Source organism: Chiloscyllium plagiosum, unplaced genomic scaffold (assembly GCF_037043375.1).
Source record: "Chiloscyllium plagiosum isolate Xiang-an unplaced genomic scaffold, Cpla_swu_hap1 HiC_scaffold_19, whole genome shotgun sequence".
Taxonomy (NCBI): Eukaryota; Metazoa; Chordata; class Chondrichthyes; order Orectolobiformes; family Hemiscylliidae; genus Chiloscyllium; species Chiloscyllium plagiosum.
In genome coordinates, this window is record NW_028270157.1 from 67,550,934 (window position 1) to 67,565,296 (window position 14,363).

The 14,363-nt window shown below is 44.1% G+C and overlaps 1 protein-coding gene across 1 annotated transcript in view; it reads right to left on the minus strand.

Annotated features, from left to right (window-relative positions):
- The window catches only part of LOC122559473 (intestine-specific homeobox-like), a 62,507-nt gene extending 54,452 nt beyond the window's left edge, over positions 1-8,055 (minus strand). Inside the window, exon 1 of the mRNA XM_087997510.1 lies at positions 8,000-8,055. Coding sequence (XP_087853636.1) covers positions 8,000-8,015 — 16 coding nt within the window. The 5' untranslated portion in view covers positions 8,016-8,055. The remainder of the gene's footprint in view (positions 1-7,999) is intronic.
- Between the last annotated feature and the right edge of the window lie 6,308 nt (positions 8,056-14,363).

The window sequence follows — 14,363 nt, forward strand, 5'->3', positions numbered from 1 at the left end:
AGAGCTTTGTCTTGCGAGTAATACAGGCAAATCACAGAGTTCAGTAGCATAGATAGTAAATAATAGGCAAACAGCGGCAAAAACAAAAACACAGGTACAGGCGAAAGTTAAGAGTTTGTGAGTCCATTCAGTGTTCTAACAACAGTGGGGTAGAAGCTGTTTCGAAACCAGCTAGTGTATGTGTTGAGGCTTCTGTACCTTCTCCCCGATGGTAGAGGTTATAGAAAATCATTGCCAGGGTTTGATGGATCTTTGAGAATGCTGGTGGCCTATCCTTGACAGCGGGCCTGGTAGATGGATTCTATAGATGGGAGGTTGGCCTTTGTGATTGTCCGGGCCGAGTTCACCACTCTCTGTAACTGTCTCCGATCTTGAATTTTACACCAGATCCACAATCTTTTTGGTTTCTGTGCTCCTTTTCACCTGGCCCCTTGTGCATCCATAGTTTCAGTTGCTGCACTATCACTGACCATGTCTTCAACTTAAAGCTCTCTGGAATTCCCTCCCTAGTGACTTTACTTTCCTTCCTTAGGACCCTGCTAGCACTTGGCTGCACTAATATGTCTTCATGGGGACTAGAGTTAAATGGTGCTCCTGCAAAGTATATTTGAGATATTATATAAATGCACATTGTTGCTCATTAATGAGCCACAGGGATCTCAAATTGATTCATTTTGATAACCAGGTCAATTTTCTTGGGCATGCTGAACGATTTAACTTGCTGTTCCACTTTGTCTTCTTTTTAATATCACTTTGTAATAAATTAGTTCAACCAAGACACATAATCCATGTGCAGTTTGTTGGAAGGCAACAAGAATTTAATGGTGCACCACCATTTTGCAGTCTCTAAAAGGGAATCTAATAGATCAGCAGAAAATTCTATCACCATTTCAGTGTTGAATGAGGTCTTGCCAGAGTGAGGGATCAGTTCCTACCCACATATGTATGAGAGTCTACTGACAAACATGGCCTCCTTTTCCAGATTGGTTTGCTTGGAGGCAGAAGGCTATTTTTGATGACACTGAAGCCTATGGGCTGATGCTTGGCCAACGTTTACCAACCAACCTGCCCTCAATCCTTTTCTTCTTCCAGACCCCTTCAAAGCCTTTGAATGAAGGCCCCTGTGTGACAACAGAGCTAAGCTTCAGGGACTCTTGCCATGTGCTCTTCCTGTTCCTTTGGTGACAGCCGCATGTTAACAAATAAGGCTGAGGCGAAAGCACAGCATTCCTCTCCTTTTAGTCACTAGGTGCAGATACGATAGCACCAATTAAGAGGCCTTTAGATAGACACATGAACAGGCAGAGAATAGAGAGATATGAACCATGTGCAGGCAGATGAGATTAGTTTAGAATGGCATCATGGTGGGCACAGACATGATGGGCCAAAGAGCCTGTTCCTATGCTGTACTGTTCTATGTTTTACATTCTTGTGGGACATAAGAATTGCAGTCTAGTCCAGCATTTATTGCCCTTCCCTAGCTGCCCCTTGAGAAGATGGTGGTGAACTTCCATCTTGAACTGCTGCAGTCCATATGCTGTGGAGTGACCCACAACGCTTTTAGGAAGGGAAGTCTAGAATTTTGACCGAGCGACAGTGAAGGAACAGCAATATATTTCCGAGTCAGGATGGTAGGTGGCTTGGAGGGAATCTTGTAGGCGGTGGTGTTCACTCTTTTTAGGTAGTGCCTTCCCTGAGTGTCTTTCCAACGTTGGCGAAGTCTTGGCTAAGAACCTTTCCTGATGCATTTCTGAAAATCTATTCACAGCTGCAGCAGCAAATGCAAATGAAAGTGATGAAACTGCCTTTAATCCACAAATTAAATCTAGATTATTGGATGTCACATGTTTATTATTGTTTTTGGAATATTGGTCATTTGACAGGTGGGCCAGGAGCAGGCAGGTGGGAGTAGTTTAGTTTGGGATTATGTTCAGCATGGACAGGTTGGACTGAAGGGTCTGTTTCCGTGGCTGTATGACTCTATGTGTGAAAAATGTGTGGAGACTGTTCAGCTTGAACAAGAGTCGCTGAAATGACATTGTCTGTGTTTATGGCTTTGTTTTGAATATTGCCTGGGTTTCAACTGGGATGTTGCCTGCTGAAAGAGAGAAGCTATCTTAGCTCATTCTCCGCCTTTCGGAGAGAATCCTTTTGGAGAATCCATTGTGAGTCCTGGAAAACTTGTGCAAGTGTTTTTTTGCATAAAAAAACCCTCTGAGTTCCTGACAACTCCTGGTGAACCCTGTTTAGAGATCCCAGGGACAACGGTCTGTGCTTATTGACATCTGTTTGTATGTGCTAGGATGCAAAATGAACACCATCTTGAACATGTTATACCTAATTGTTTTTACCTGGAAGAGCAAGCAATTATTGGCCAAAGCGTTTTTTTTTCCTCTCAAACTTAATTCCTTCAGAGAAAATTCTTTACTTCTTTTTAATTGATGTGTGGAACGAGGACATGCCGCAACCCAAAGGACTAGCCACACTACCATACATCAAGAGCATATCCAAACTGACAGCCAGACTACTGCGACCACTAGGACTTATAACAGCACACAAACCAACAGCCACTCTCAGACAACAACTCACCAGAACCAAGGACCCGATACCCAGCATGAGCAAAACCAATGTAGTGTACAAAATCCCATGCAAGGACTGCACAAAACACTACATAGGACAAACTGGAAGACAGCTAACGATCCGCATCCATGAACACCAACTAGCCACGAAACGACACGACCAGCTATCCTTAGTAGCCACACACGCGGATGACAAGCAACATGAATTCGACTGGGACAACACTACTATTATAGGACAAGCCAAACAGAGAACAGCCAGGGAATTCCTAGAGGCATGGCACTCATCCACAGATTCAATCAATAAGCACATCGACCTGGACCCAATATACCGACCACTGCAATGGACAGCTGGAACTGACAACCGGAAGCAGCAGATTCAAACCACTACAAATGCCAGAGGAAAGATCACAGAAGCGCTTCACAGGAGGCTCCCAAGCACTGAGGATGTCACCTAGACAGGGGGCGAAACGTCTGTAACACAAATTCCCAGCTCGGCGAACAGAATCACAACAATTGATGTGTATGTGTATGTGGGGAGGGGGAAAGTGCATATATGAGGGGTTGTGTGGGGGTTGGGGTGTGTGTTTGTTTGGTCAGTTATTTAGAAGGTAAATATTCAACTGTTAATTTGAATATTTTGGTGGGACAAGACTTATAGTGGAATTTGAATTTAACAAACATCTGAAATTTAGAGTCTAATGGTGACTATGAATCTATTGCTGATTGTCAGAAAAACCCATCTGGTTCACTAATGTCCTTTCGGGAAGGAAATCTGCCTTCCTTACCTGGTCTGGCCTACATGTGACTCCAGACCCACAGCAACGTGGGTGACTCTTAACTGCTCTCTGGGCAATTAGGGGATGGGCAATAAATATTGGCCGAGCCAGTGATACTCTCATTCCCTGAATGAATAAAAACAATTTTCCTTTTCCTACTATGTGTTAATCGGCTTTACCAAATAAATGTTTTCACAATAAATCAATAATTTTTTGGTTTATTAAACAAAATTGATTTTTAAAAATTCTCAACTTAGTATATATAAGAAGTATGTAATTGGCTATATCTATAACTGGATAAAGCATTTAAATTTATATTGTGACTTATGCAGGGGAGGGTTCCAGAGAGACCGTGCTGTCCTCTAATCCCAGTCTTCATAACAGCAATGTCATATTTAATCCTAAACATTGGGCACGTTTAGGAGACAGTGATATTTAATGTGTTAAACCACTAAAAATCCTTGTTAATGAGTTCCAATTACTTCATGTTAATGAGTACAAGATAATTATCAATCAGTTCTGAAGGATCTTACCAGACTTAAAACATTAATTCTGTTTCTCTCTCCACAGATGCTGCCAGACCTGCCGAGTTTCTCCAGCGTTGACTGTGTACACAATTGTGAAAGCGAGTATTTACAGTCCTCCACGGTGATGCTCCTAACACTGGCTTCTTATCTTGACTGAAATGGTATCTTGCATTCAATGTGGGCTAAACTAGCGTAAAACCCACATCTCAATCAGTTCAGAGCATCTTGATTGAAAACACTTTGAAAAATTGTTTCTCAGATTGTCTCAAATTTCAGTGCTTTGCATGTCATGCACATTACTGTGGAAAAGGATATGGAAGATATTGACTGTAGGGAAATAGATGGTGACATCTTGCAAAATGCCCAGATTACAGAGGAGGAAGTGCTGGATGTCTTGAAACGGTTAAAGGTGGATAAATCCCCAGGACCTGATCAGGTATACCTGAGAACTCTGTGGGAAGCTAGAGAAGTGATTGCTGGGCCTCTTGCTGAGATATTTGTATCATCGATAGTCACAGGTGAGGTGCCGGAAGACTGGAGGTTGGCTAACGTGGTGTCACTGCTTAAGAAGGGCGGTAAAGACAAGCCAGGGAACTATAGACCAGTGAGCCTGACCTCAGTGATGGGAAAGTTGTTGGAGGGAATCCTGAAGGACAGGATGTACATGTATTTGGAAAGGTAAGGACTGATTAGGGATAGTCAACATGGCTTTGTGCGTGGGAAATCATGTCTCACTAACTTGATTGAGTTTTTTGAAGAAGTAACAAAGAAGATTGATGAGGGCAGAGTAGTAGATGTGATCTGTATGGACTTCAATAAGGCGTTCAACAAGGTTCCCCATGGGAGACTGATTAGCAAGGTTAGATTTTATGGAATACAGGGAGAACTAGCCATTTGGATACAGAACTGGCTCAATGGTAGAAGACAGAGGGTGGTGGTGGAGGGTTGTTTTTCAGACTGGAGACCTGTGACCAGTGGAGTGCCACAAGGATCGGTGTCAGGTCCTCTACTTTTTGTCATTTACATAAATGATTTGGATGCGAGCATAAGAGGTACAGTTAGTAAGTTTGCAGATGACACCAAAATTGGAGGTGTAGTGGACAGTGAAGAGGTTACCTCAGATTACAACAGGATCCTGACCAGATGGGCCAATGGGCTGAGAAGTGGCAGATGGAGTTTAATTCAGATAAATGCGAGGTGCTGCATTTTGGGAAAGCAAATCTTAGCAGGACTTATACACTTAATGGTAAGGTCCTAGGGAGTGTTGCTGAACAAAGAGACCTTGGAGTGCAGGTTCATAGCTCCTTGAAAGTAGAGTCACAGGTAGATAGGATAGTGAAGAAGGCGTTTGGTATGCTTTCCTTTATTGGTCAGAGTATTGAGTACAGGAGTTGGGAGGTCATGTTGAGGCTGGACAGGACATTGGTTAGGCCATTGTTGGAATATTGCGTGCAATTCTGGTCTCCTTCCTATCAAAAAGATGTTGTGAAACTTGAAAGGATTCAGAAAAGATTTACAAGGATGTTGCCAGGGTTGGAGTATTTGAGCTATAGGGAGAGGCTGAACAGGCTGGGGCTGTTTTCCCAGCCTGGAGCGTCGGATGCTGAGGGGTGACCTTATAGAGGTTTACAAAATTATGAGGGGCATGGATAGGATAAATAGGCAAAGTCTTTTCCCTGAGGTTGGGGAGTCCAGAACTAGAGGGCATAGGTTTAGAGTGAGAGGGGAAAGATATAAAAGAGACCTAAGGGGCAACTTTTTCACGCAGAGGGTGGTACATGTACGGAATGAGCTGCCAGAGGAAGTGGTGGAGGCTGGTACAATTGCAACATTTCAGAGGCATTTGGATGGGGATATGAATAGGAAGGGTTTGGAGAGATATGGGCCAGGTGCTGGCAGGTGGGACTAGATTGGGTTGGGATATCTGGTCGGCATGGACAGGTTGGACCCAAGGGTCTGTTTCTATGCTGTACATCTCTATGACTCTCTGACATCTTTGTGCTAAATGTTTTCTATTAGTTGGGTTTCTTTTAGTATGATGGTGTTATGCTCAAATTGAAACTAAGTTAGACAATAAAAGAGATTTAGTCAAAAGCTGGTGACTGGAGTGGTGAACACTTTTGGAATTTAAGTAATTGTAGAGAGCTGGAAGATGGGAACGTTGAAGGTGGTGCGGAGATCCATGGTTTTGGAATGAGCAAGTTGTGGTAATTAATGATGTCCTTGCCCACAACTTTAGAACCAAAAAACATTGCCCGAATTTAGAAAGAGCTAAGTTCAAAATTTACCTGTGGAAACCATACTTCAGGAAGCAAGTGGGAGCATACTCCCGAAGGAGGAACATTGTTTCATTGGTATGTACACTGGGTATATTTTATCATCTAAACAACAATTTGGGCACAGTATCTGAGTAAGATGGGACACACTGCTTGAGAGAAAGACGTGAATTTGGACCAATAGGTATTTCCTCATGTCAAAACCTGCAGTGGACTAATCGAGAGACAATGACAAGTCTACTGCTCAATTATCGTGGTATCAGGGTGGGAGTACCTGAGCTAGCTCAACCAAGGCCCCCTTTCATCTGATAAACCCAATGATAAACACCAGCCTTTAAACCAAGGCCTAAACTTAAACTTAATCCACTATAACTTGCTCCTCCTCCACCTAATCTAAAATAATGCTTTGATTTGGTGGGGGCAAGGTGGCTCAGTGGTTAGCATTGCTGCCTCACAGCACTGGGGTCCCATGTTCAATCCTTGCCTTGGGTGACTGTCTGTGTGGAGTTTGTATGTTCTCTCCATGTCTGCATGGATTTCCTCCTACAGGCCAGGTGAATTGGCCATGCTAAATTGCCCATAGTGTTAGGTGCATTGGTAACGTCTGATTCAATTTTTTTATATGAGAGGTACAAACCCACTTGTCTGAGAAACCACGGAGTAAGGGCAAATCAAAGTGGACTTCCCTGTTTCACCAAATTTTCAACTGGTAAATTTTAATGAAGGGTTTCTGAGTCTTGAGTCTTGATTCGGGGTTTGTCAAGTGCTGATTTATCTTAATGCTTGAATGATATACCCAAATCCCAGCGCTTACAAGATTCCCGTAAATTGGCTTAATTTCTAAGAGAGACTTTCATTTCTGTAGCACCTTTTTACAACCTCAGGGTATTCCTGATAAAGTTTTATAGTCATTGAAGTGCAATCATTGCTGTCATGTACAGAAATTAACAGCCAGTTTGCACGCCTCAACTCCCATACACAGCCATGAGATCATCTAGTTTTGGTTGGTTGTGAGTTAAATATTGACCAGAGCAATGGAGGAATGAGCTCATCGGCTCTTTCCTGAATTAGCGGCAGAGTATCTTTTACATTCACCCGCAAGGGGAGACAGGATTTTGTTTTAATCCCATCCAAAAGCCAGCACTGTCAATAGCACCAGACTCTCGCTAGTGCACTGCAAGTGCCTAATGGATTTTTATAAATGTCTCTGTAGTAGAGATTGAACCTACAACTTTCGGCTGAAAGGCAACAGTACTACCACAGCTATCACTGAAACAGCAGACCAAAGCACTCACAATGCCTGTACTTATCAAAATGTGACTGTTTTATCCTTGGCCTGTCCCTATAATGTAATTCTGGATATACAATGCACATTCAGATAATCCGGAATAAACCTATATTAGTCACTGACAGTTTCAAATAGAAAGAACCTCAGATATTTTAAAAGAAGAGCTGCTAACTTATTCACTGCCTTGGCTTTTCAATTAGCACCGCTATTAAGTTCAATTGTTTCCGAATTAAAATAAATTGACAGTTGTTAAGATTTGAAAATGTGTTGCTGGAAAAGCGCAGCAGGTCAGGCAGCATCCAAGGAGCAGGAGAATCGACGTTTCGGGCATGAGTCCATCTTCAGGATTCCTGAAGAAGGGCTCATGCCCGAAACGTCGATTCTCCTGTTCCCTGGATGCTGCCTGACCTGCTGCGCTTTTCCAACAACACATTTTCAGCTCTGATCTCCAGCATCCACAGTCCTCACTTTCTCCTCAAAGATTTTAACCTACTGTGAATCCTCTTGCGAGGATGCCTTCCTTGAAGAAGCTCTCTTCCTCCCTCTCTCATACCTGAAGGAGGGCTCATGCCCGAAACGTCGATTCTCCTGTTCCTTGGATGCTGCCTGACCTGCTGCGCTTTTCCAGCAACACATTTTCAGCTCTGATCTCCAGCATCCACAGTCCTCACTTTCTCCTCCCAGTTGTTAAGATTTTCCAGCTTTATTTGGTGGGCTGAACTACTGCTGGATTACAGAAGGTGGCGCCCTTAACCCATTTTCCTGGTGGTGTGACCAAATCCAAGGGTGTGAAATTTTTAAATTGACTACCGTATGGTTTGAAAATGTCTCTGCCATTCAGGGAGGAAGGGAAGACTGCAGAAGGCAGAAATTGCACAATATGAGGTGAACACAGTCCTAATTCCCACACATCCCTCCGAGTATTCCTTTATGAGAGAGAGTAAAGAGTCACAAACTATATGACCTCAGGACTTGGCAAAAGCCCAAGGCAACTGAAATAGTTTTGACATGTAGTCACTATTGTAAGACATGAGGCAGGCAACCCCTGCAGAGCAAGGTCCTATGCATAGCATAGTGGTCAGTGATAGATTTATTTTACTAAAATAAAAACCAAAGGAACTATGGATGCTGGAAATCAGAAACAAAGACAGAAATTGCTGGAAAGGCTCAGCAGGTCTGACAGCATCTGTGGAGAGAAATCAGAATTAACATGTGAGTCCAGTGACCCTACCTCAGAGCAGATGCTGCCAGACCTGCTGAGCTTTTCCACCAGCTTCTGTCTTTGTTATAGATTTTTTACTGATGTTTTTGAAGAGGGTGTGGTGGTCAGGCAATGCCATTGTTACTGTGCTCTTGGCACCAGGAGTTACATTTCTGCTGCATTAGCCTTGCAGAGTCTTCAGATCTATTTGAAGACTGAGTCTCCAGTACCCCTGCAAGAGATGGCATGGTGGCTCAGTGGTTAACACTGCTGCCTCACAGCGCCAGCCTTGGGCGACTGTCTGTGTGGAGTTAGCACATTGTTCCTGTGTCTGCGTGGGTTTCCTCTGGAATAAATATAAGATTTATAAAAGAAATTTTGCGGATGTTCATAGCGGCAAGAAGAATTTTACTATAAATTAAAGTTTTATCGATGGCAGAAGTATTTTAAACTATAAGCTGGAGAGCTGAGAAAAGACTTCAGCAAACATTTAGCCATCAGATAAAGGCAGCTGGTAACCAAGGACAGATTTGTGTTGCTAAGGGATCAGCAGAATATGTCGGGTACAATCCCAGAAATGAAAATGCACATAGCAGCAGGAAGATACATACATGCTGAGGTAACCTCCACTCAATGTTGAACGATCCTTGACCAATAAGAGGAAAGGCATGACTTATAGGAGCTAACCATTGAGACATGTATGTGAGAACCACAAAGATATTTGAAGTTATGAAGAACATAGAAACTATTGACTAGCTTTTCACTGCAATCAGCTGGGATGGGTGGGTCTGAGACCAATGGATAAAATACATTTCAAGTAATTGTTAATTTGGCTTCAAGCACACGTATAAATCAGTTCTGAGGAAGATTCACTGAACCTGAAATGCTAACTCTGATTTGTCGCCACAGATAGGCCTCAGCAGACAAAGCTGATGGGGTATCCGTTGTTAGCAAAGACTTTGTGAAAGAGTTCTTTCTCTTCCTTGCGCAGTTCTGGTGTGTTGCAGAGTGTCACGGCTCTTTTGAATAGTTGTCCTGACACAGCTCCTGTGTGTACGTTGCGATGGTTGCTACTGTAGTTGAGGATGTGGTCTGTGTGGGTGGGTTTCCTGTATACTTTGGTTGTCGGACCCCTGTTGGTCATCTGTTCTACCCTGATGTCAAGGAATGGGAGCTGGTTGGTTGTTCTCTTCCTCCCTGGTAAAGCTAATAATGGTGAATACATTGTTGGTGAGATGGTGTGTTTCCTCTGATCTTCTACATTTGACGATGACAAATGTGTCATCCACGTATCATATTCATAGAACATAGAACAACTTAGAACAGTACATCACAGTACAGGCCCTTCGGCCCTTGATGTTGTGCTGACCTTTTATCCTACTCTAAGATCAGACTAACCTATATACCCTTCATTTTACTATCATCCATGTGCCTATCCAAGAGTAAGTTAAATGTCCCTAATGTATCTGACTCTACTGCCACTGCTGGCAGTGCATTCTACGTGCCCACCACACTCTGTGGAAAGAACCGACCTCTGACATCTCCCCTAAACCTTCCTCCAAACAATTTAAAATTATGCTCCCCTGCCCCCCTCGCAATAGCCATTTCCGCCCTGGGAAAAGGTCTCTGGCTATCCGCTTTATCTATGCCTCTCATCATCTTCTACATCCTCTATCAAGTCATCTCTCATCTTTCTTCTCTCCAATGGGAAAAGCCCTAGCTCCCTCAAACTTTCTTCATAAGACCTGCCCTCCATCCAGGCAGCATCCTGGTAAATCTCCTTTGCACACATTCTGGAGCTTCTACATCCTTCCTATAATGAGGTGACCAGAACTGAATACAATATTCCAAGTGTGGTCTAACCAGGGCTCTCTAGAGCTACAGCATAACCTTGTGGCTCTTAATCTCAATCCCCCTAATAATGAAAGCCAACACGCCATACACCTTTTTAACAACACTATCATCTTGGGTGGCAACTTTGAGTGATCTATGGACATGGACCTATGTCCATTGACATACCACTAGCCAAGGAAACAATTGCCACAGTACTAGAGGATCCAAGCAACACCGTCAGCACAGACAATATGCTTAAGCTACTAGACTTATGCCTTGCCAACCACTTTATCTTCAATAGCCAGATATACCAAAAAACCAACAGCACACTGAAGGACTAACAGCAGAAGCAAACAGGCAGAGACTGGAAAACACAGCCCTTCCCCTGATCCAACTAAAACTATGGTTATGAGATGTTGTTGATACATTTGTCATCGTCAAACATAGAATGCTAGAGGAAACATATCATCTCACCAACAATGTATTCACCATTATTAGGTTTACCAGGGAGGAAGAGAACAACAACCAGCTCCCATTCCTTGACATCAGGGTAGAACAGATGACCAACAGGGGTCCGACAACCAAAGTATACAGGAAACCCACCCACACAGACCACATCCTCAATTACAGTAGCAACCATCGCAACGTACACACAGGAGCTGTGTCAGGACAACTATTCAAAAGAGCCGTGACACTCTGCAACACACCAGAACTGCGCAAGGAAGAGAAAGAACTCTTACATAAAGCTTTTGCTAACAACGGATTGCCATCTGCTAATGCCAATCCAACAGACAACGCCAAGAAGACACCGTACCCACCAACACACCAGCCACCTTACCCAATGTGAAAAACATATCAGAATTGACAACCAGACTGTTAGGACCGCTAGATATTATGGTAGCACACCAACCAACAGCCACACTACGCCAACTACTTACCAGGACAAAGGACCCCATACCCACAACATGTAGGATCAACGTGGTGTACAAAATACCTTGCAACAAGCACTACATCAGACAAACGGGAAGAAAACTAGCCATCCGACTTCACAAACACCAACGAGCAACTAAATGACAGGATCCACTCTCCCTCATTACTGTACACACAGAGTAAGAGGTCCATCAATTTGACTATGGCAATGTAACCATCCTAGAACAGCCCAGCAGAGACAATGCAAGAGAGTTCTTGGAAGCCTGCTTTTCCCCATAAACAAACCCATCAGGGTAGACCCAGTGTACAAACTGCTGCACAGAAGACCCCCCGAAGTGACATTCACCTCAACATACCAGACCCACATAAAAACCAAGCGGGACAGAACAACAGCGCTTCACAGAGGTAGCACTGATGATGTTACCCAACATGGTAATGAAACATCTGTGCAATTATCCAGAGGCTCGGTGAACTAACCAACTGCCTAAGGAAGATTTGCATCCTGCTGTGTTCCTTACTTTGGTCAATGGAGGGCGACAGTCACATTTTAAACCCTTTGTGAATGGCTTGGAAGTTATAAACAATTCCTACACCAGAGTGCCGTGGAGCCCTCTCCTGCTCCTCCACAATCGATGCTCCTGGTTCTCATGGAGTCATAAAGATCTACAGCAGAGAAAAGGACCCTTTGGCCAATTATGTCTGTGTTGGTCATAAACAACCATATAACTATTCTCAACCCATTTTCCAGCGCTTGGCCCATAGCCTAGTCTGTCTTGGCATCCCAAGTGCACATTGAAATGCTTCTAGAAGTGATGAGGGTTTCTGCCATTGCCACCTTTATAGGAAGCAAGGTCCAGATTTCCATCACCCTCTGGTTGATAAATATTTTCTTTGCATTTCTTCTAAATTGTCTGTCCTTTACCTTCAATCAAACCACCAAGGGGTAAAGTTCTTTCCTGTCTACTCTGTCTATGCCCCTCATAATTTTATACATCTCAATTATGTTCCCTCTCAATCTCCTCTGCTCCAAGGAAAACAACTCCAGTCTGTCCAATCTCTCTTCAGAACTAAAAACTCTCCAGCCCAGGCAGCATCCTGGTATATCTCCTCTGCACCCTCCCCACATGTGGAGGGTGTAATACTCTATCTGTGGCCTAATTAACATTTTATACAGTTCTGACATAACCTCCTTGGTCCTAAACTCTGCAGCTCAGCTAATAAAGACAAGTATCCCATGTGATGCTGCCTGACCTGCTGTGCTTTTGCAGCACCACATCCTTGGCTCTAATCTCGAGCATCTGCAGACTTCACTTTTGCCACATGCCTTCTTAGCCACTTCATCCAGCTGTCCTATTACTTTAAGGGACTGGTGGGCACGTACACCAAGGTCCCTCTGATCCTTGGAGTTCTGCAGAGTCCTAATCTGCATCCTTTTCCCTTACCTCATTTTAATCAGATTAAATTGCAATTGCTGCCGATCAGCACATCTGGCCAGTTTCCCTAAATCCTCTCGTAGTCTAAAGGCTATTCTCATCACCTTTTACAACACTACCAATCGCCTACGCAACCTCTGTGTCACACAGGTCTCATCCAAAAGCCACATCTCTGACCGTCCAGCACTCCTCCAGTACTGCACTGGACTGCCAGTTCAGATTGTGTGCTCTGGGAAAGACGTTGGGATTTTGGTCACTCTTTTGATCAGCTCATGGGGTGTCTACACTCAGAATCAGTTCACTTCAAGGCCGCCCGTGGTTATTCATTTGCCGGAGAACCCTTTCAATTCTAAGAAACTTTTGATGTGTTTTATTTGAATAATATTATAGCAAACAGTGGGACTCTGAAATAGAGAACAAATATGATTTTATGACAGATTATATTGAGTGTAAACACAATTTGTGTAGAATTAATGACTTGCTTTGATATTTGGTTTGCTTTCGTTTTCCTTTATAGACCTCACGAGACTCGCTCACAGTACTGTTCTTGCTCAAGGTTACAATTACAGATCACAGTGCAGACAAGGAGTACAGCTATAACAACACAAGGCAGCCTGGTCAGAAACGATCCAACCGGAGGCAGTAACATCTCGCTCTCCTAACCTCATGTTTTGCAGTCCTTCTACTAAATGTGGCTGTGGTAAGATCAGGTTAGCACTTGGGTAAGGGAATGTTAACAGGTTTTATTAGGGAGCGTGCAGAAAGAATGAGCCTGAGACCCTACACCACTTGAGGTTAGGCCCCATTGCGACATAGTCCCTTACACACATAGTCAGTAGGTGTTCTCAGAGTAAGTGTATAGTTAGCCCTATACTTTGGCGTAACTTACTCTCCGTCTCCAATTCTATGAAGAGTATAATTTCAACCTGCAATATAAGGAATTCGGAGAAGGTGTCACTGACTTTAGAACAGAAGGCCATTCAGCCAATGCATCTGGGTTAGTTCTGTGCAAGGCAATTCACCGAGTCCCGCACCCCTGCTCTTTCACTGGACAGTTATACACCCTCCACCCATCACCCTCCACTCCATCACCCTCCACCATCACCCTCCACCTCATCACCCTCCACCCATCACCCTCCACCCATCACCCTCCAACTCATCACCCTCCACCTCATCACTCTCCACCCCATCACTCTCCACCATCACCCTCCAACTCATCACCCTCCACCTCATCACTCTCCACCCCATCACTCTCCACCTCATCAGCCTCCACCCATCACCCTCCACCCATCCCCCTCCACCTCAGCACCCTCCACCTCATCTCCCTCCACCCATCCCCCTCCACCTCATCTCCCTCCACCCATCAACCTGCACCCTATCACCCTCCATCTCATCACCCTCCACTCCATAACCCTCCACCCTATCTCCCTCCACCCCATCACACTCCACTCCATCACCCTCCACCCCATCACCCTCCACCAATCACCCTCCACCCATCTCTCTCCACACTATCAGCCTCC